The sequence below is a fragment of the Sphaeramia orbicularis genome, chromosome 8 (assembly GCF_902148855.1).
Source record: "Sphaeramia orbicularis chromosome 8, fSphaOr1.1, whole genome shotgun sequence".
Lineage (NCBI taxonomy): Eukaryota > Metazoa > Chordata > Actinopteri > Kurtiformes > Apogonidae > Sphaeramia > Sphaeramia orbicularis.
In genome coordinates this window covers 31,649,379-31,673,412 of record NC_043964.1, presented here as the reverse complement: position 1 = coordinate 31,673,412, position 24,034 = coordinate 31,649,379, and the positions used below count along the sequence as shown (strand labels likewise).

Here is a 24,034-nt window from a genome sequence, read left to right as displayed (position 1 = left end):
TTGTACAGGAACATGGCGCTTTGGAGGAGAGATGTTTCATGATAGTCAGGGGATACTGATTAATTTAATTCAAATGGGTTCCTTTTAGTAGAGATATAGTATCTATATCAAATATGATAGGTCGCGAAAGGTGAGCTCACCTTTGGCCTCCATGGACAACGGGACAACGCGTTTGGTAGCGGTGCCTGCTGTCGTCAGCTAAAATTATTAGCATTGACATGCTAGCCGAAGCTAGTTAGCCGATTAATAGCAAGTTGCTAAACAGGCATAAATATGTTGGTTTTTGAACCCTACACTGACGTAGAACTAATTATCAATGATTAAAACACGTTATTTCGTATCAAACCAGACATCTTTTGTTTAGAACATCGTTTCTTTATAGCTAACATTTGTTAGCTAAGCTAGGAGGATGGGGAGCCGTCATGGATATGTTTTGTTGCTGGCCACTGGGATTTTCCTGTCGGTGTTCTGGCTGACTGAAGGTGTACCCCTTCAGTATCACCACAGAACAGGTAAAGCAGCTGTTTGATCACTAACAAGCAAATGTTTATTTATTAAGAAACAATATGTTAATTCTTATTGCTTTGCTATTAGTGCGTCTGTAAACTAGCTTGGGCAGTTGTTGCTAATCAGCAGCTAAAAGCTAACAACATAACAGTCTGCCTGTGTTTCCTGCTAACCTGAGCGTTGTTTACAGTGTGTACACACCTTTACTAATACTTCTTTATACTAATTTCGGGGTAGTCACGATTTTCACTTGGACATGATGGTAAGCTGTATGATAATGATAATGACAATGAAAAAAAAAATCTATTTGGCATCATCAGAAAAATACACAGACATCAGATAGAAAACAGTTATTGAGTGATTGATTAAACTCTGATAGATGTTCAACATAACAAAGGAAGTCTCTGGGTAGAAAAAGTGTGTCTTAGGTCGCTTGGTAGAGCCTGTTAAAACTGACTCTGCAAGATATTAACCTTTCAAGGAGGTGTGTCCAGTCTTTGACATATAACCAAGTTTATGGGACAATAGAATAGTTGGCCTACCAGCATGGAAAATATTGTTTCTCCCTGTTTTAAAGTGCACCTTGAATAACCTGGTCAAAGCTGATTATATTGTCCTTGTACTTTGATGTCTGACAGGTCCAGTCACAAGTTTAATCATATGAGGTTTGAAGTATCTTGAAATATTTATGGAGGGACAGAAATTTTGTCAACTGCTCAACTTAAAAGTATTATTTTCTAAGAACAAAAGGATCATTGATAAGCTACAAAATTTCAGTTGCCTTTTATTGATAAAAAGTAGTAAGAATATAATCTATATTTGTACTGTTTAAGAGATGTTAGAATAACTTGGAGGCAGATAAACTGATTCAGATTTCTCTTTTGTTGTCATCTTGTACCAAGATTCCTTCATTTAAAAGCAGCTTCTCGTAAAATTAATGAATGAAGAAATGAATGTATGGGAGTGACGGCCTGTAATGTGTAACTCTAACACATTCCAGTCTTATCAGTGCAGGTCAATGATTAGCAATACTGCTGTTTGCTTAATCATACTACAATATACGAGAGGTGCATTTAGCAAGATAAATCTGCTTTTATACCTTTATTACATGGCAACCAGTCTTTTGCCCTACCTAGGCAATAATTTTCCAGTAAATACAGATGGGTTACATAATACATGAAATGATGATTAAGTTTTAATAAAGGTTAAGGTTTGTGAGAGAAATCATGCACGGAAGAAAAGTGCTGGTCACTTGAAGAGTCATTCCGTAGTACTCAAACGATTTGCGTAGGTAAATTTTAACAGAAATGTCAATGTTTTAACTGTAGGAACGGTCAGGTGGTGGTTACGTGTGTACTTGGTATTGAGTAATTCAGTGACCACCACCCCAGACTGTTAGGTGATGGTGCTTCATTGTATTGCTGACCTAGACTCCTGCCAGAGCCCATTTGCCGTAGCCCAGCCATTTATTTCTTTTCATAATTTTTTATAATCAAAAGAAGAGTTTTTGTATATTATATGTATATTACACAAGTGAAAGCATGCAGATTTTGCATTAGGGAAGTACAAGTTATTGATCTACACCAGGGGTCACCGACCCTGGTCCTCAAGAGCTACTCTCCTACATGCTTTAGTTGTTTCCCTCTTCCAGCACACCTGACGGGCTTCTGCAGAGCTTGATGATGAGCTTGCCATTTGAATCAGGTGTGCTGGAAGAGGGATACAACTAAAGCATGCAGGATAGTAGATGTCAAGGACCAGGGTTGGTGACCCCTGATCTACACTGTGTTGTTTTACAGTTGTTGTAATAGTGGAACTATTATGCTGATTTTAAATAAAAATGATAAGAGCACTGTCTGTTAAACATAGATTCTAACCAGGGCTTGGCCATTGTAAAAGAATTAGTGCACCTTTATTTGACAGAGGCCTGCTGCTTATTGCTCGGCAGATCCCAAACCTGTCCACCAGACAGTGCAGTCCTCCATCCTGTGCATAGCTCAAAGTACAGACATCCTCTGTTTTGTACTCTGGTGGGTGAAATCTGCAAAAATGGGTCAGCTCCTCCTCTGCGTGAATGCCTGCTGAAATATGCAGTGGAACCGAAATAAGACCTGGCAGCTCCCTGTCGTATTGGTCCTAAAAACCAGTTGAGTCATTTGGCAGGGTTGCCAAGTCATAATATGAACCCATGACTCAGATAAGGCCTAACCAAGGGGAACTGATCCCATGTAGAGCTGCCGTGACCCAGTCGCTCGCCCATCTTAACTGTGGCTGAAGCATCTGAAGGACCCCTGTTGCTCCAGGGGAGTTTGTGTTAAAAATGGCCAGCAATTTTTCCACCATATTTTTTGCAGGATTGTTACGAAGTATTGCTGTGTCTTTATTAAAATCATTGAAATGCTCTTCGAATGATTGCTCAGTTCTAGCAGTGACAGTACAATAAATATATGCAATAAATGTCATTTTTTAATGGAATTTTGATGTTTTAAGTGTAGAACATCTATAACCTTTTCCCTCACCACATCAACTGATGCACTAACATAAAATAGTGCCTTTTTCCATTTTGTTCACCACCACAACACTGATCCTTCCCTTGAGATACTTCAGTTTCGTTGGATTGTTGTGACTGATAATCTGTTCTGACTTTCATAAACCTTCAACAATAGCGGCTAGTGACCATGTATATTGTGTATTTTCTCACACACTAACAAAAGGCATGGTTTTTTATATATACATATATATATATATATATATATATATATATATTCGTGTGTGAATGGAAATTGTTGATATTTTGTGTAGTGAGTGTATTTGATTCATCCCTTTTCAACAGATTCTGTATTCTTGCTCCTCCTGTCTGCTTCCACTACGTCAGAATCAGAAAAGACGTCTCTAATCTTTGGTAGCTTTTATGGGGCTTAAATAAAGCCTGTTACCTTCCTCTTGATGTCAGTAAATTGCCAGACCAGAAAGATTTTATTTAGCAGTATTAAGTACATGTCTCCACTCAGAGCTACATCCACTGAGTCTGAGACCCATTTAATCTTTGATTCCTTTTCTCATCAATATTTTACCATGGATACTGGCTCTCTGTTGCTTTCTTAAGAGCAGAGCAGCACTGAACTAAAAATGGTAGGAATACCATTTATTAGGAATGGGATATCAGTGATTTTGACCGTTTGCATCACAGTATTTCAGAACGTAACTAAGGCTCTCAGACATCTTTCATAAAAACTGCATGATGCTTTTTCTTTTGATCACAAGTTAGGAGACTAAATTAAGCAGCCCTGAGTATCTGTGTCATTGATGGCTTTGTATACTTTGGCAGACAGGAAATGAACCTCAGTCACTGCTGACACTTTGCATCATATTGAACGCTCCCTGTTGGGCTGCAGTGATTGCTGCTTGATTTCATCTGAACAGACATGATCGCTGTTGAGATCATATGCAGCCTTTACTTAGCTCCTTGTTTACCCTTTGCAAGCTGTCATTACATGTTTGCCTAAGGAATATTTTATTTAGAAGCTTTCAGGGGAGGCGTTGCTCCATATCTTTTGCTACAATGCAGTTTAGCTTTTTGTGGGAATAATCAGTTCATTTTTTTTCTGGCTGTTTGCTTATTACGCTGGGCCAAGGTTATGTAAAGTTTTTTTTTTTTTTTTTACCTCTTTCTGTGCTGATGTGAAAACATGAGACAGTAAAATACAGGTATGTTGTGTGTTTGTATTCAGCACCCATTTTCATCTGTCAGGAATTTGTACTTCAGCAGAAGGAGACTCAGCAGGTGTCGAGGCTCCCTCTAGCAGACAAGTTGTACCTGACGTGACGACCAGTGGGAGACAGAAAAAACACAGGAGGGTTTGAACAGGGAAGAGGGCCTCATACGTAGAATCTCGGTTCCTTCTTTTTTCTGAAATACATGCACACGTATGGCATTTTGAAGTGTACAGAGCTGGATGTGTGTATTTTTATCATTGTGTAATAAAAATTGAGACATAGTAAAATTCAACAAATTAAACCTTTACATAGATTTTATTACAAGATGTTGTACACCCTTTTTCAGAGACAGACTCTCTATAAAATAAATACAAGCTGCACGTGGGAGGAGTAGCCTTTAACATCTTGTGACTGTTTACTCACTACAGCAGTGACTACAAGAAACACAAGCAACCAGTAGTCATACCTTACAAGAGAGCAGTTAAACAATCATATTGGACATGTGGGAGATGAGGAGACAGAGTGGACATGACAGGCTCACACTTAAGCCAACACAGGGTTGGGATTTTATTAGAACTGCAAAACAAACATTGTTTCAATATTCAGTCCACGTAACCACTCATTTCAGTTTTCAGTGGAAACTTCTTAACACAAGGTTTCATTTGTGTGAATGCTGGTCGACATCACTATAATGAGAAAGAGCAACAGCTAAGCAGCACAGTGGGAGGCTTTCAGAGCTGCTGTCAGCCTTGACACTTGAACTGCTGGGCCAGCAGCATCTACACCAAAGCAGACCTGTACCTGCTGTCACCACTGCTGCAATATCAGCCATCAGAAAGCCCACCACTGTCTCTTTAAAGGGCTGATGGAGAGCATTTCAATTCTCCAAATAAGGATGATTTACATTATCAGAAAGTCTGGTTTTAATTAGATTACTTATCCTGTCTTTTTTTTTTTTTTTTTTTTTTTTTTTTTAAACCATTTTAACATTGTGTTTAACATAAATTATCAAATGTGTAAATCTGCAAAGAGTTAAAGTTTGGATTTTGGGTTTGAAAAGACTAATCATTCTGGGTCTATATCTGTTACACAACATAGTCCTTTCTGAAGTCTTGAAAGTTGTTATATTTATAAACCTGAATATAATACAATGCTAATGTTAATGATTCAGAATAGTTTCTGTACACCAGCAGGACTAACGCTGGTTTTCTTGATTTCAGGTGCAACCACAGGGGACCCGCTGTCGGTGTCGTTCTACATGACCCTGGTGCTGTCACTGACAGTGCTTGTAGCCTTGGTTGTGCTGCTAGTAAACTGTGTCACCTGCTGCAAGGAAAGGGAGATCAACTTCAAGGTGAGAGTCCTTTTCAACAGTGAGCCAGCCAGACAGAGCTCCACCTGGCCCTGTACAGGCTGGCTGAGAAAATGCAGATTTTTAAAAGACACTGTCTATAAATGGAGCATCCCTTGTTTAAAAATGTGATATGCAGTGTTATGGCACACATGCACTTTGCTCTAAATAGAATTTTCCCCCTGATTATTTTTCTTGTTTTGTCTCAGGAATTTGAAGACCACTTTGACGATGAGATTGACTTCACCCCACCGGCAGAGGACACACCTTCTATGCAGTCCCCAGCTGAGGTGTACACCCTTGCTGTGTCCCCTGTGGCCCTGCCAGGACCCCCACATCTCCAGCCTCCTGCTCGCATCACAGGTTAATAAAGTCATTACATTCTGTACTCAGAAACATGTGTTATAGAGTGATAATACATTGTTATATTTAACGCTCCAATCGTGAACCATCCAGATATTAACATTTTTCTCTCCTTGGCTGTGTACATAAATGTTAAGCACTTAGTAGCAGTTTGCTAGTTTTCCTCACCATAATTTCTATTGTTCATATTCCCAGTGTGTTTTCTCTTGTTTTTCATGTTTGAACATGTGTGAAATGTCAAACCTAAAGCCATACTAATTTTATTCTGTAGAGTATTTTTATTTAATCAAGATTCTTCTATAACATTCCTCTGTGGTTGGTTTCTCAGATGGATCCACTGGTGTTCAGGTAGCTCGCCATAGTCTGAGTTACATCCAGGAGATTGGAAACGGTTGGTTTGGACAGGTAAGTATTTGTTTTTTCATCTGTGGTTTAATCACACCCTGCAGCTTGTAACTATAGTGTAATTCATTTGGCTGCTGGTGTCATGTGGCGTTGGATTTAACTGTTTAAGCACAGATTATCTAACCTTCTTATTATTGCTGGTCATCATAAAGCAACCATTGTTGTCCTATGTTATCAGGTCCTTCTGAGTGAAATCTACACAGATCCAGGTGGAACCAGAGTGGTTGTGAAAGAGTTAAAAGCTAATGCAAGCGCCAAGGAGCAGAATGACTTCCTACAGCAAGGAGACCCATACAGGTAAAGAGAGTTTACATTTCCATGACCATTTTGACTGAGGGTTATCTTTTTTTTTTCTTTTTTTTTTAAGGTTTTTAGTCAATAAATTCAATGCAGATATTTAATTTTGACTACAATGTATAATATTAAATTAGGGGATAATGTGACAATAATGGGGGAGAACAGTATTATGACATCAGTTTAATGTTTGTAGCTCCCTCTACCTTTCTTTTTGCAGATTGCATTAGAGTTAATCATGCTTTAAATCATATAATAACATAATAATACAAATGGTGGGCTGTATCACTGCTTATTACTGACATTCAGAGGATAGCATCTCAGATTGTTAAATGATTTTGTCTTTGCAGAGTGCTTCAGCACCCAAACATTCTGCAGTGTCTCGGACAGTGTGTCGAGGCTATTCCCTTCTTGCTTGTCTTTGAGTACTGTGAAATGGTGAGTGCTTGCACGTCCCTCTAAATGTAAATCCAATACACATGACTGATGACTATTATAACCATACATTAAGTTTGTCTTAAAAGTTGTATTGTCACATCTTAATTTTTTCAGATACTAAATAAAATACAGCTCACAGAATAAAAATGAAAATTAATGAAATCTCATAGTTTACTAAGAACAATATATAGTCATCATACTGGTGTGCAAGGATTACAAATGGTTTATTTACTGAAGCTATTTCAGCACTTCTTTATGCTATAGGTTTCATTAAACGAGAATATGCCAATGAGCCCCTGTCAGTCTGTTAAGTCCACAGATTCATAGGGCAAGGCTCTTGAAAATGAGCTGACCTACCCAGTTGTCTGCCTGGATTTAAAGCCCTCTGTCCCATCCTCAAATTACCCTTCTTCATTTTGACATTTCAATAACATATTGAAGTGACTCAGAGTCCATCAGGGCAATTGATTTATTCACTCTTCCTCTTTTTCTATTCTGGGTTGGTCAGTTCCTGACTGTAGGGTACTCCCTGTACGCCCTCTTCCACTCCTTTCTCCTCCTTCTAAACTGGGCATTGCTAGTCTAAGCCTGGGACTTCTCACATTCCCACCTCACCCAGTAAAGCAAGGGGCTCCATTTACGCTCCTCTGGTGTCACCTCTACCAGTTGCTGTGTTTGTGCATTTTTATGTGTCACACCTTGTGTATGCTAGAGACTGAGGAGTTCAGTCTAAAGTAAACTATGCTATTTTGAACCAAACTGTTGGGGTGTCCTGTAACACGTGTACACACTCAAAAATGTCAGTAAAAGCACACACATCTTTGGCATTTGTTGGATTTGTCTGAATAGTAAAAGCATTTATTTCAAGAAATCGAGTACTTTGCAAGAGTTGCAGTTTTCCTATTTATCTAATTGTGTATCCCCCCCCCTCCCCAAAAAAAAAAAAAAACACATCAAGGTAACTTTGAGAATAACAACAAACTAAAAACAGTTTTATGTAAGATACTGTAGTAAATAGTACTGCCAGAGTTACATTGCACTGGAACAGGTGTGTCTGTTTTTGTAGCTGTTTCCAGATTGACTTTCTCCTTTTGTACAACTGCCAAGTGTTCATGTCAAAAATGTAATTAAACTGAAATATTTTTTTATGTTTATGCACACCTATAATAATAGCAAAGAGTCCAGAATGCCAAGACTGTTATTTTTGTTTGCATTCTTTTTATTTGCATTATTTGATGATTTGCATTTTATTTGCATTAGCTTTTTTTAATATTGAAAGCTAACCATTCAGCCCAGTATCAAAGCTGACAATTGCCCATTTTAAGGTCTCCTTGATAGTTTCTGTGTCCGTGGTGTTTGTTTATTCCCTGATGCCTGTTGCAGGTCACCCATTTCCATTGGATTTTGGTGCCTTTGTAGAGTAATTGTTACCTTGAAATAATCCACCGACTTCCACCTTGTCGTGCAGTTTGTCTGACACGGTGTCCAGCAGCTTGGTCTTGTTTAACTCATCTTGCCAGACATTGCAGAACCTTGCCAGTGTATTGTCAGCTGGCCTGGGCTTGGCCGACGTCCTGGCATTGTGGTCTTCCACAGCCAGCGCTAGTAGTAATGACAGGACATGGAAATGAGTCAAGGTGAATGACTTATCACAAGTGTCTGGAAGTCATTAGGGAAGATAGCGTGGTGAAGACTAGGTCCTGTATGTTGAAGGTGATAATGTGTGAGGGAAACACAACTGAGTGATGTGTGCGCTCGTTATCCTCTTTTGGATAAAGGGTTTTGAGAACTCTACCCACATGGGGACTTTTTTAATACAATAAACACAGATTTCTTTAAGCATAAAGACTTGCATTGTGTACCTTTGGACATAAGGACTTTCAGTTTATGTGGAAAATAAACTTCAAACAAGCTTTCTAATTGAATATAAAGTAAAACGCCACTTGTCAGTAGTTTCTTACAACTTAAGTCCATGTCAATCATCTTTTCGATGTCGAAACATGAAATGTGACACCACAGCTGTCTAGTAGACAAGGTGAATCCCAAAAAGCGAATATACAGTGACGTTCACAGTGACAGGCTGCTGATTGATGGTGTTTTTTCTGTCCCATATCACCCGTGCCGGGTAACCCTGACTCAAAGCATTTTAGACATCAAAATACATCAAGCAACTGGTGGAGGGGCCACAGAATGTCACATACCATAGCATGACTGACAGCATCTAATGCGTGGGTCTCCTGCCTGGTGCCGGGCCAGGACATTAGTCAGACCCCTCTCTGGTTCAGGGAACCTGGGCATAAGCCAGACAACTTTAAGATTTCCAAAAAGTGGTTGATTGTATGCATTTATTACTAAAGCCCCAATCACTGTAGTGGGAGGAGTCGTCTTAACGTTGTTCCCATGCTCTGGTCTTGAACGTGTTAATAATGGGAAGTCACCCTGAGACCTTGAGTCTTTTTTTGACATCTCTAAGCTCGGTATCTTTTTCACAACTTTCTCTGCTGACGACATATCCTTGGTTATGCGTCAGTTAACAGCAAAATATTTGTTAGTCAAACCCTTTGCCTTAGCAGCTGTGGGAAAAATTGTAGAACAACATTGCAATTTTTTAGTGCTCCACCATCAATTTCACACGAGGTAACAGTACGTAACCGCAGCTACTTAAAATAGCTCAAATGATTTTATTTTTTTTTCTTTACATAACCTGGTCATGTGGTTTCAGAACCAGACATGGATTTGGTCATGGAACTTGGAACAGTCTTACTTATTAATGGGTCAGGCACAGGGCTTAATTGTTTTGGCCTTTCACAGTTAATATTGTTTCATTAACAGCACTGGATCCTCCCTGTGGAACTCTGTCCTAATCACCTGCTGCAGAGCCTTCACAAATAAAGACAGGGAAAGAGTATCGATTACCATACATTTAATATAGCTTTTCTGTGAAGCACGCTTCTTAGAGCTGTGGTTTGGTGAGCTTTGTAGTGTGCGTGTGTTTTTTTCCCATGAGTGCATGCAGGTATGTGTGTGTATGCAGGGGTTAATTTGGTTGACGCAAACTGTGGTGATTACACGAGTCAACTAATCTAAGCTGCTTGTAGTGCCATGGCAGAGGTACCTCATATATTCTGTGTGCAGTATGTTCTTATTAGCTCATTTCTCTGGGGAGCCCCATTCTGCTGCTTAATCGTAGTCTCCTTCACACCCACTCTGGTGAACTTGATCTCAGAGGGACATGTAGCGTAAATGGCCCTTTGTTTACACACTTAACAAATCAGATTCATACTAGCAGTCCATTTTCTCAAGGCAAGTTGATCTTGTAGTAAAGTGGGTTTTAGGATAAACTCTGTTTGTATGTTGTGGTCCATCGTCAGTGAGGTAAAGTGCAGTCAATACAGTGTATAGACTCTGTTTTGGGTGAATGATAACCACAGGTGTCCAGAGAAATTCTCAAGCAGTACTAGCTTGTGAACCTGCACACCGTTGAGACCTGTGGTGTAATTCAGATTCACAGTTCCTCAGATGCCGTCTGACATCAAAGGACCCCTGCAGGCCTGGTGTCTAAACAGACTTTTTATGTGAATTGTGTTATGATGTAATTAATGCTCAAAGTGGATAGTCCTCCATCCCTCACGGGGACACCCTGTTCTTTCCTCCTCTCCTTCTCATTGGCTCCGAAACCCAACCAGACACAGACAGTTGATTTCACGAACCTGACCTGAGCTCTTTTATTTATAAATCTCTGTGACACAGCATTGAGGTCCACTAAACAGTGTTACCCTTATTTGGTCCTCTCACACATCAGCAGTGAGAAGTGCTGAGGAGACAGGAAGAGGAGAGTCTACTGCCTCTTTGTGGCGGCCTCTGCACAATACACTTAACAAAGACAATTTGTTAACGTCCTCTGACAGCTTTAAAATGTTGATCTGCTGGATTTGGTAAATATTTGTGTTAAGTATTGATGACCTAATGAAGTCACGCATGTTTGATTTTGTGTTTTTTTTTTTTTTTTGCAGGGAGATTTGCGAGGCTATTTGTCTCAGCAGGACTGGATGTTCAGAAATGCTGAGCTGCTGCAGCTACAAAGGATGGCTTGTGAAATAGCTGCCGGTGTCACTCACCTTCACAAACACAACTTCCTGCACAGGTAGCACTTCAGAATTGCAACTCTCAAGCAAGCTCACAGGTTTTAGACCCACTAAGCTGAACACTGTGTTTCCCATGCAGTTCTTTTAGAATAATGTTTACTCTGTCAGTGACAGCTAGACACAAATACATAATTTGCTTTGTTTTTAATTTGTTCTCATAGATTCATAAATTATGGGCCTTCATTAGATGATAAATATATGGGTTTATAGTGTTACAAAGTAAAGTCATAAATCATGAAAGATATTGTAAATACTTGTTGTTTTACTTTAGTACGTTGTGTTCCAGTCATGAGAGTACCAGTGTTCTCCAAAAAAGGTGTGTACAGAAGAGAGGCTGTGTTTCATTTTCATTTTTACCCCTGCGTGTACTGGATGTTTGACTGCTAGCAGCCAACAGGCTACAGGGGGTGTCGTGAAGGGTGGCTTGAGGGTAACATACGATGCTCAACTCATCAGCTCTGTCTTGCATGCTCAGAATAAGCCCAGAGGGTTCCAATTACACAGCTCCCATGCATTGCCACAGTGTCAGCTGTCCGCTGCCAGAGGGATATGATGATTCTGCTCTTTGCGTGTAAATGGATAGCCTCATATTGGACCTTGTGTTATCATCTGTGTTGCAAATCAACAGGCTTTCCCTCATCTGGATTAATTTATTATAGTACAATATTTCTATGGCCCTTCATATTGAAGGCCGCAGAATATGCAAAGTGAACTCTAAGCATGGGTTTATACTAGTAGTTTGACAGGAGGAACAGACACAGAGCTGTCAGGGCAGGTGCTGCAGGGGCTGATGTCCAATGCTTGAACTTCACCTTTGCAGCACAAAGATGATAATGGGCTACAAAACAGCAAAACACACACACAGAGCTATATGAATTCATATAATGTTACATTTCAAATGAGAGTGCCACATACATGGGGGAAATTTTATATTGCTGATATGATTTTCTGTCATCAGTCAGTCTAAGTCTTTATTGTGAGTGTTCACTGAGTATTCATTTACCCCCTTAAAGCTTATGTTAACCCTCAGAATGTCAAAATATGAGTGCTAATATTCAGACTGCATTTGTAAATACTTTGCAGTTTGTCATGTCAAATATTTGGAAAGAATATCTTCAGATGTTATTGTAGGTTTAAGATGTTGGATCCATTTAATAACGACCACGTTACTCTATGCTCGACCCCGAGTCACCAGCAGAAGACGCTAGACGGGGTGGTTTAAAATAAATCTTCATTTATCTTCCAGAGGTTTCAGTGGGATTGACAGTCTCTCCTTGTGTCACTTGTGTCAGCAGTGCTTGTCGTTAGTTGAGTAGAAGGGACTTGGAACCTGCGCACAGGGAATGCCACAAGGCTAAAGGGAAACCAAAGCCTGCCTCTATGTATGTCAAATAAATGACCATATGTCTGATCTGCACGCACCAACAGCCTCAGCGTCTTACGCCCTCTCCTGGCAAACACACAAAAAGGTTACAGAGCTTGAATGACATTAGCAACTATTTCCTATTGGTGTATGCACGAGTCAGGAATAGCCCCTGTATGAGTGTTTTTTGCAATGTGGAGTGCCAAGGCAAATTAGCTCCTTGTGCTAATATGCCAAAGTTGCCAAAGTCATTTGTGATCCCTGCCAGATTCCCCTGTGCTTGGCTCTTCCATCGTAATCTCAGTCTTGGAGTTCAAGAGCAGATAATGAATTCCTTGATGATCTCAGTAAGATGGATTTTGTTCATCAAGCCCCAGTCTTTAATTTTGGTTTTTAGACAAAAAGGAAAATGAAACAGTAGACACAACTAACTGACTGGGAGGATCAAGCACAATCTGACTTTTTCTTTTTTTTCAGCGGTTAATGCAGACGTTTCTGTGAGCGTCACCTGTCACCAATTTGTGGATTTGTTTTGATCCCTGTGTGACATGCTGATGTTTTCCTCTACACTTTCATAGTGATTTGGCTCTGAGGAACTGCTACCTGACTGCAGATCTTACAGTCAAAGTGGGAGACTATGGAATCGGACCCTACAGATACAAAGTAAGCAGCAAATCACCTCACTTTCAGATGCTTCCTGCTTTGAGATGTAGGCTCATTACTGTATTTACATATTGTCATGACAACAGTTGAGGCTTGTCGCACATATATTTCTAACCATTAGAGTCATAATGTCATTTCAGTTGCATTTGCTGAAAGGGGGAATTCACAATCTGATTTATGAAGATTTGACCACACTGTACACATGTTAAACTCAGATTAATCTCTTTAAGATCACAACCAGACTGAATTTTGTAATTTTTGCAGTCTAGACATACATGACTGCATAGTAAGGCCCACTGAAGTTAACAGCGCCACCTGGAGTCGGTTAAACAAAGGAGAACCTTGCAATGGAAGGAAGGATGAGAACCAAAAGACACATTTTGTCCAGCTTTGCTAAATTTATCACCTATGTTTAATGATGTAAGATTACCAATCTGAGGATAGAGAATAGAAATGGGGAGGGGGGGTAAATATTTGAGAAGGAATATAAAATACAATACATTTTATATATGGAGGTAAAAAGTCATACTGGATATATTTGTCTGGTGATCCCCCTTAAGTATCTTGTCATTAAAATTAACCATGTGCATTAATATATTGATGTTCTTTATAACAACAGGAACAAAAAATAAGCAAAGTAATTTTTAAGGTGATTAAGTTTTAATGCCAGACACAAAACTCATAGGGCTCTAATTCTAATTTGTCCAGCTTTGCTAAATTTATCACTTATGTTTAATGATGTAAGATTACCAATCAGAGGATAGAGAATAGAAATAGGGAGGGGGGTAAATATTTGAGAAGGAATATAAAATACAATACATTTTATATATGGAGGTGAAAAGTCATACTGGATATATTTGTCTGGTGGTCCCCCTTAAGTATCTTGTCATTAAAATTAACCATGTGCATTAATATATTGATGTTTTTTATAACAACAGGAACAAAAAATAAGCAAAGTAATTTTTAAGGTGATTAAGTTTTAATGCCAGACACAAAACTCATATGGCTCTAATTCGAGAATCCATACACTAATTATAACAATACAAATTTCACCCATAAATACACTAATCTTGCCTACATATGACTCTGGGCAGATATAGATGTGAGCTATGTCTTGACTGGTTGCTGGAGGAACACAACTACAAGGCAGTGAATCCTAGTTAACCTTTTTTGCGACTGTTGAACACTTGGCTCTGTCAGCCTGTGGCAGACAACCCAACAGGACTTGACAGAAAATAAGTCTTCAACAGGGTCTGTGCATATGTTTGCGTTCAACCAGTTGTTTATTTTGCTAAGGAATTGTTGTCTCTCGTAATCTGAAACACTGCTTATGTCCCAAGGCAGTTGTCTGTGCCACATTTCTCAAACACTGCTGATCCGTCAGTTTGACTGTATGAAGTTAATACCCATAAGGTCATCCAGTGAATCTATTTCTGTGAAGAAAAGAAGCAAAGTTAGCATGAACGGACTGTATTGGAAATATTAATGAAAATGAAATGAATGTTTGTTAATTCAAGGGTTTTACAATTACATTATATGCAACGTAATTCACATTTTGTACCATAGCCTGCTAACTACCGGTACTGTTTCTGACTATTTTTGTATCCAATGTTACTATAGGAGGATTACATCATCACAGAGGATGATGTATTTGCACCCCTCCGCTGGTTGGCTCCTGAGTTGGTGTGCGAGCGCCATGGGGGCGTGATAACTTTGGAGCAGACCAAGCCAAGCAATGTGTGGTAGGTACCAGGTTACAGAACTTACGTCAGAAAGTACAACAAAATTTTTACAAGCCTATTGTATAATTTTTCAATTTGTTTTATAATGAAAAATCAACTGTATTTACACTCTTTCTCACGCTCATAGGAGGTCAGCATGGTCATGTGCAGCATATTTTGAAAGCCGAACAAAATCTCAGTACATTGCTTTGTTGCACACTTTCTCATTGCTATAAAAAACAAATCCTGTCACCTAATACCACAAACTGTCCACCCTAAACAATCTGGCTTATGTCCAAAAAAAGGGATAAGACATTGACACGGCAGCCCTAAGCATCCCTCCACACAGTACAGTCTTTTCAGCCCCCTCTCACTTCACTTCACGACTCATTGCCCAAATGCTTTCCGGTCATAAATTGCAGAGTTACATAAGCCAGGTCTGGTTTCAAGAGCTACATATTCCCCTGAATAAGGATATGTGAAGATTCAAAGTCTAATGTCCAGACCACAACACTTTTAATAAAATGCTTCAGTTAAGCTCCTGATATTGTAGCTCCATCATGGATTGTTATACATATATAAATATACGTTTGACAGTACCATTGTTTGCTTTCCTAGAGTGGGCCTGAGATTCTTAGCACCTTATTTTATGAGGGTCATTTGCAGAACCTGGAATGTATAGAATCTGTCCTCCATTTTTTCCAAGAGCTATTTTGTCCTCACATGTCTATAGGGCCTTGGGGGTAACCTTGTGGGAGCTCTTTGAGAATGCTAATCAGCCGTACCCACATCTATCGGACCGGGAAGTTCTCAATCATGTGATCAAAGAACAACAAGTCAAACTCTTCAAGCCACAGCTGGAGCTTCCTTATTCTGACAGATGGTGAGTCTTTATTCTCAAGATAATTTCTGTATTAATACAGACAGTGTGGCCCCTGAGAATTGTTAGTAGTGTTGCTTAAATGAAGTTCAAAAGGATTTACTTTTTAAATGTGTGTTCCTGCAACTACAGGTACGAGGTCCTACAGTTCTGCTGGCTGTCCTCAGACAAGCGCGCCACGGCGGAGGAAGTCCACCGTTTGCTCATCTACCTGCGAATGCAAGGCCAGAAGGACATAGAGGAAGATTTTGAGCAGCGTTGGGATGCTCTCAAACCGAATCCTTCTACACGGCAAACCACAGTTAGCCACTCCTCTTTCCCAATCCTGGAACAGTTTGCTGATGACGCCCTACGGCAAGAAATTGATGAAGTACTCACTGTCACTGAAACTAGCAAAGGCCTCAGCTTCGAGTATGTTTGGGAGGCAGCCAAGCATGACCACTACGATGGCAACCATGGACGATCAGGCATGGACACAACGCTCAACTACCACAGCATGTTCTTTCCCGTTTCCAGTGAAGACATCCAGGCTCATTTCCCAGATCCTTCTGTCAGAGCAGCGGGCACAGAATCTGCTAACACCCCTTCAGGAATTCCTGGGATTGTGCCAGTGTTTGATGCACAGAAGCCATCTAATGGGAATGAGTATTACATTCAACTAGAAGAACAGGGGGAAAGTATGGCTGGGGAAAATGGTACAAGAGGACAAGATATGGACTTGAATTCAAACCGACAAGACTTTGTCATTCTCCAGGATGTCCGCCTGGACGAGTCCAGTACTGATGCTGACTTTTTCCACCAAAGTATTGATTCCAAGGATTCCTATTTACCAGACAGCCACATCTGGTCATCACTTGAAAATGACAGCCCATACCACACCAACATTTTCACTGAGGGAGGGTCGAAACAAGAGGACTCTCCTTCCTGGAGACAGAGTTTCATGGAGCTTCCTGAACGCAACGGCAACCATTTCCATGAATCTGCACCTTTAGAAACCCACGAGGGAGACCCAGATAAAAGCATTGGGGAGCCTTTTTTAGGGGATGGTTCAGAAGTCAGTCACCAGGCGGGTTCTGTGGAAGTGGAGACGGAGAACCCAAATGTGACGAGGCTTCTGAACACTGAAAAACTAACAGATAACTTCATGTTTTTGAAAGACCACAGCTTGATTAAAGTCGGTTCTAGTTTCTCAAGTCCACAGCAGAATTTCCTTTCACCAGGTCTTGCCCATGAACCAGAGGAAACATTTAAAATGAGGTCTTGGAACAACTTAGAGAATTTAGGCAGCTTAAACATTGCAGAAACTTTTTTAAAGCCTGTAACAAGTAGCACATCATCAGGACAGGACCTTTCAGACTCTAATACCAGTTTGGGGGAGTTATGTCAGTCCATGGTAGTCAACGAAACACCGGTGCCTTCTATCACAGTGGTCACAGAAGACAACTTAAGCAACCAGCTGCCAGTTAGAAATAGTTCTTCCACTGAAGACCTCAGTCTACTGCAATCCTCAGACAGAGGTATAGACTCTGGTTTTGATTCTACCTCAGAAAGGTTTGAGGTTATCATAAGTGAAGCTGATGGCCACACCCCTGCAATCTCTGTAAGTGCCACTACAGACTCAATGTGCACAGATGCCAAAATCCCCAGCCTTGAAGAAGAACTTGGAGCCTCACATGATAATCAGCTCATAGAAAGTAAAATGCCTGAAAACTTGCAAGTCCAAGCATTACCCTCAGACAATGGACACAGTGAGGATCTAACAAGTAATGATCTATTGAGTGAACTAATTGAAGATGCTGAAGACATGGAACTGGAAACCACTCTGTCTGACCATGAAGAATCGTTTATGGATGCTAACGGGCATCCTCTCGTCAGATCTTCTCTGTTGGTCTCGGGGCCTTCTTTGGATCAGATCAGCCAGGACAGTTTACTGGAAGACAGCATGTCGACTACATTACCAACTGTAGATCATTCCATCGAAACACCCGACTCTTTAGACTCTCTTGATATTCACAGGTTTGGTGAACAAGGAGAAGGGCTGAACGCTCAAATCACCCAACACAAACTCCAGCCTCCGTACAAAATAGCAGACAGCGGCTACGAAACAGAGAACCTGGAGTCTCCTGAATGGAACTCTCAGCCTAACGTCAAAGATCATTCTCCTGTAAAAAACGGCACAGGTGTCGCCAAAGAAGATCCTGAAGAGGCTACAGCTGCTTTAAATCTGGTTCCACCAGAAATCATCATCTCTGAAGCAGAGGGCATGCTGGATGCTCGTGATGAAGATCCCAGTGAGGACCAACAACCAGATGACGACATTCCTGCTGAGGAACCGCTCATGGGCAGTAATTACAGAGACTCCGCCTACTTCTCAGACAATGAATCAGAGCCTGAGAAGAAGTCTGAAGAACCAGCTGCAGGAGGCTCTGTGGAGGTCACATGCCTGAGCAGCTCTACCGGCAGCGTCAGTGGGTCAGCCAGTGGAGGAATAGCTCTGGAGGTTAGCACCACAGGAGATGTAGAGGCTGTAATGTCCCAGCAGGAACCTCCTGTAGCTGCTGAAGCACAGGGCTGATATTGGAGAAAGTCCTGATCCACATGTGGGAAGCATCTTACCAAAAGCAGATCCAGATCTTTTGGAGAACTGTCCGAAAGAACCTGTAGAATCACTCAGCAGTCACAATGAGGAGGTTTTCATAGACACAACCTCTTCGGATCAGCCAGGATACAATGACCCATCACAAGGAGGGGAACCTTCACCTCTAGAGGAAGTCCCGCCCTCAGCTCCACTCACATCAGCTACGATATCAAAGCCCCCGCCAGAGACCGCAGTTCACGCTAAACTAACCAGAACATATGCAAGTGAGGGTCTTAAAATCAAAGAGCCCGACATGGAGGGGCGTTACCTGGGTAGACGGGACGGTTCGGGTTTAGATGGACACGAGGACGGTATGGAGGCAGACGAGGAGGATGAGAACAGCGACGACTCGGATGACGACATTCGGGCATACCGTATCCACAGCTCCAGCTCAGAGAGTGAGGACGACACAGTGCACACGGTACCAGTTATCGTCTCTGATGATAGCAGGGCAAAGAATCTGAAGAGCTTATTGAAACCCACCTCCCTGAATATTGAGGCGTCATCTTCCCTGTTACCTGCACGGTGCAACATGGACAACTCCAGGAGAGCTGTGTCCTTCTTTGATGATGTCACTGTCTACCTGTTTGACCAGGTAAACGTCTGCCTAACCTACTCTTGTGGTGTATTGTTACTGTTGTCTCATCATGTGGTCTAATTAAAGTTGATGAATTGTACCTTAGGAGACCCCCACCAAGGAGCTGGGTGACCACTCCTCCGGCTCCAACAGTCAGGTCCCAGAGTTTAACAGCCCAGTGTCTACTGCCAGCTACCTGAACAGGTTCACCAACTCTGAAAGCTCCACAGACGAAGAAGGTAACCCTACACAGCCACTGAAAACATCTCGAATAGATGCTCACAGGTGTCAAACATACGTCAAACGCGGGTCAAAACCGGCCCACCAAGGGGTCCAATCCAACCCTTGGGATGAACTTGTGAAAAACAAAAATTAAATTGAAGATATTAACAATCAAGCATGTCAAAATTATTTTAGTTCAGGAGCCACATACTGACCAATTTGATCTCAAGTGGGCCAGACCAGTAAAATACTATCATAATATCTTATAAATCCTGGCAATTCTAAATTTAGTCTCTTTGTTTTAGTTTAATAAAGTTAAAGTACATGAAATTGTTTACATTTACAAACTAATTCGAATAATCTGAAAAAATATGAAGCAATTGAAACGTCTTAAGAGAAGTCCAGTTTCAACAATATTCTGTCCGTTACTAAATGTGTTTGTAGATCCATTCTGATCTGTAAGTTGTAATACATATATGTAAATGATAAACTGAGGCATAACATAGTTAAAATTGCACATATTTTTCTCAAGAAATTTCAGGTTGTTCATGTTATTTACATTTTTAAGGAAACTTTTTAGATGTAAACATTTTCATAATGCATTTTAACTTTTCCCACTGTTATTATTTTACTGGTCTGGCCCACTTCAGATCATATTGGGCTGAATGTGGCCCCTGGACTAAAATGTGTTCGACCCCACTGCTTTAACTCGTTCATGAATCTCTGCAGGTGGTGGTTTTGAGTGGGACGATGACTTCTCTTCGCCAGCGCCTAAGGCCGTGTCGTCATCTGCTGCTTCTGGCTTCTCTGCTCCTGCAGTTGGACGGGTCCTGGAGCCCAGCTGGACCAGCTCCTCCAGCTACTCCCGCTTCTCCATCTCACCCGCCAGCATAGCCAGCTTCTCCCTGACGCATCTTACCGACTCTGACATCGAACAAGGAGGTAAGTTAATCAGACGATCTCAGTACGTTTGCGTTGAGGTATTCTAAGGGACCTTTCCAATATTATTCTGAGGGTTTTAAGTTTCTGTTACATTGGAGACATTTGGTCAGGTTGGGTTTATTTACTGCTACCAGAGTTTCCTTATATTCAGATGCCATTTCTCTCCCAATTCTCGATTTCAATTTAACCTTTTCTTACTTTGCCGGTCCATATTTCTCCTAAAAACTCAACTTATTGTACTTAACTTCTTGCAATTGGTCTGAAAGTCATAACCATCCTAAAAACTAACTAAACCATTGATCAGTTTGATCCGGATCAAGACCATCTCGTACAGTGGTTTCATTCCGGTTTTGGTGTTTGTATCAAAATGTTCATATCAAAGTTAAAAAAGTTGAAGGTGTGAAAGTTGCCCTAATGTCATCATATTTGAGAATCTATTAGCGGTGTGTTTTTACTGCTGTCGTAACCAAATAATTTCCTGCAAAGGATCAATGAAGTCTCTATTATTTAATAGGTCGCTGTGGCTACAAGATGCCCCTTTTTCACTGTCGATATCACCTTGAATCTGCACAGCTTTTCTGGCACTAACCCATTCTCAGATAATTTTCCAAGCCCCAGCTTTGCAGAGGTTTCAAGCAGACTGAAATGATGCCAAACCTGGTTTGGTCAATCCAGAATTATCACTGGATCAATATATACATGCAAGTTGTGATATGGAACACAGAGCCAAGCTAACTGGAAATCTCAGATTGAACAAATGATTGAACCACCTCTATCTTTATAAACTGTGAACGACATACTCTCACAGAAAAATCCATATAATGTTTAATTTTGTGCATTAAAATCACAGTTTTAACTTTCATCATCCTTCATTGTGTTCGCAGTCACACTGAAGACAGTGTCACAATAGTTTAGGCTGAGTTGCTATGACGACCAGCCCTACTCAGTGAGCTACTACTAACAGTGGAAAAGCGGCATCAGTTATGATATTATAATCTTAGTAGAATTGCATGTCTTTAAGTCACATTAACCCAGACTCAGTTTTTGATATTGTTTGATCAATGGTACACGGTAGAACAAAATACAGTTACCCAGGTGTGGGTTTTGTAGCATAGAAGGTAAAAGGATAAAATCTAAAATAAAATATATTAAAGCTAAATAGGGTACAATAAAGACTATCATAAAATATGTAAAAGAGATTTAAAAAAATAATAAAATAACTTCTTAATTTGTAATTTATTGAAAATGAGAATCAGTTCTCAATTAACTTACCAGGTTAAATAAATAAATAAATCCTAAATTCCACAGTATGCAGCAACAGTAGAGTTAAAGTGATGGTAGTGGTGTTGGAGGAATAACTGCACATGCTCAGACTCTGTTCTGTTCTGTGTTCACTTCAGGAAGCAGCGAAGACGGAGAAAAAGACTAGTGCGATAAATGAGACCATTTATCATCACGCGGTCGAGAAATGAAACTTCACTCGCACTTTTTGGGAATGGAGAATGGCCGAATAAGGACCGATGACATGGTGCAAGCCGTGGATGCTTCTCTCAGGCAGAACTATTCTCTACCTTCACGGAGACGGCCACGAAAACCAACGGCTGTAACTGACTCTGAGCAAATAAAATAGACGAGGCCCGGCAGTCGCAGTCTGAGCCTCATCACCTGTCCAGCTCCATCAGTGTGCGTCATTTCAGTTCAGTGCAATCCCATTTTGGGCAGGAAAAGAAAACCCCTAAACACTACAAACCGGGCCTAGCTTCTAAATGTTTGCTTTAAAGACTCATCAAGCGCATTCCAGGTGTTTGGCTGCTTGTTTTTGTTGTGTGTCCAAGTGCACTCCTCCTTCAGTACTTTTGCATCACCAAAAAAAAACAAAAGACTTGACTTTTTCTGTTCTTAGAAAATGGATTCAACACACTGGGCTGGCAAATGTGTCACTGCAGCCAAATAGGAATAAGCTCTTTGATTTGAGAAAAAACCTAAAAAGATCTCAGCTTTTTTTTCTGTAACATTGTTAATGTTGTTCTTTCATATTGTGCGATTATTTCAGTGGTTGCCTTTTTGAAAGAGTGATTTTGTTGTTTCATAACCTCTTGCTCCAACTTCTACGACTATGATATCCTTCTGTAGCATTATTTGGATAAGAAGGTCTTAAATCCACACATCGGATCACTACCTTATCTATCAACCCCTCACCGTCACGCTGAGGTGACACCGTTTGTTCATTCATTTATGTTCGAAAGGAACATCGCAGAGCGGAGTTTCATCTTTTGAGACGTCTCAGAACGTATGGACTGTCACATCAACTCTTACAGAGGAGATGCCAAGACAAGTGAAAGAAAACACTGACAGCTTTTTGTACTGCTACTTCGTTTTATGCTCCGGCGTGAGTAGGAAGATGCTCTCAGTTTATGTGTCACTGGGTTTTTATCACAGTGCCTGTTATTGCTGTAAAGACAGCCGCACTCCTCCATTTGCTATCACTGCAGATTTCAGATCACATGTTCAGTGGGATTTTTTTTTTTTAATGTCTGAATGAAGAAATATACTGAGCTGTTTGTAAACAAATGTGCAATGGATTTCTTAATTAGTTTCTATGATTGACGTATATGTCCATTGATGAGCTGGTGGCGGCGGCGGCATTTCTTTGGTAATGTGCAGGGACTTTAAGCTTCACAGGAAGTCACTACTAGAACAAAAATCACTGCTGCTTTTTTCTCAAATTCAGTGTCATGAACAGAGTTACCCGTTTGCCTTTGTTTTCTGTGTCAAACTCAATTAGCCTGTTCACGTGGCATTTTCATCCCATAGAACGCTTAGTTGTGTTTTTCTCTGTGGCTGCACAGGGTTGGTTAATGCAAATGATTCTCAAATATATGTCCCTCACTGAAAACTGACAAAAAACTGTAGGTTGTACAGTTTTGACGGTGTCATTCTAAACTCTGTTTAATTACTGATGACCACCTATAGGAAGCTACAGATTCCACTCCCTCCCCTCATAAAGGCGGCACTGTATCTTCACCTGTTTAAAAACCAGCAGCCTGTGCTTCAGTTAAACTTGAACATTTATTTAAGGAAATCTCGTTTTATTTGACTACAGTATACATTTGCTTAATCTTGCACATTTGAGAAATGTAACTTAATGTTAAACTGTACTGATGTATATAAATGTTAATTTTTTTGTCTGTAAATGGGAAATGATGTAACTGAGTTAAAGGTGTGCGGTTTCATTTTGTAATTTAAAACTGATCAGAGGAACATATCACAACTGTCATCGGCTAAAAGCAGTTAAATGAAAACACAGCAGATGTGAACTCATTCTGTCCTTTAAACTTGTAGATTTTAAAAAAACAGTAATATTTTTACTTCATATTGATCATGCTTAGTGTAATTGAATGAAATGTTTATAATTACACTGTTTAATATGAAAATAAATGCAAAATGAACTTCTAATGAGGGTTTGTGTCTGATGTGACTTTTTTTTGTCAGGCCGTGGGGGAAGTGGGAGCTTTTGAGAACAGATTTGGGTGTTTTACTACATTTCCCACAATTCCACAAAAACATTCATGCTCTCAAATACTGTCCAAATCCTCAAACTGTTAGCCTGACCAGCCATACAGTTTTCTCAGTGTATTCAATACTGACAAACAGTCCAGAAATGGGCCAATTGCTGTGAAATATGCACAGTCTATTCCACAGGTGTCAAACATGTGGCCTGGGGGCCAAAACCGGCCCACCAAAGGTTCCAATCCGGCCCATGGGATGAATTTACTAAGTGCAAGTTAGGGCATCAAACTCAAAAATA

At 40.4% G+C, this 24,034-nt stretch overlaps 1 protein-coding gene across 1 annotated transcript; it reads left to right on the top strand.

Moving 5' to 3' along the window:
* Positions 1 to 23,439, top strand: lmtk2 (lemur tyrosine kinase 2). The gene is given in 15 exon segments (XM_030140390.1): positions 1 to 512; positions 5,445 to 5,578; positions 5,785 to 5,938; positions 6,267 to 6,343; positions 6,522 to 6,640; positions 6,988 to 7,075; positions 11,089 to 11,219; positions 13,162 to 13,246; positions 14,867 to 14,988; positions 15,701 to 15,850; positions 15,980 to 18,537; positions 18,596 to 19,080; positions 19,169 to 19,301; positions 20,014 to 20,226; positions 21,627 to 23,439. Coding segments are annotated over 15 exon segments (4,581 nt in total). The 5' UTR covers positions 1 to 409; the 3' UTR covers positions 21,656 to 23,439.
* Positions 23,440 to 24,034: the final 595 nt, after the last annotated feature.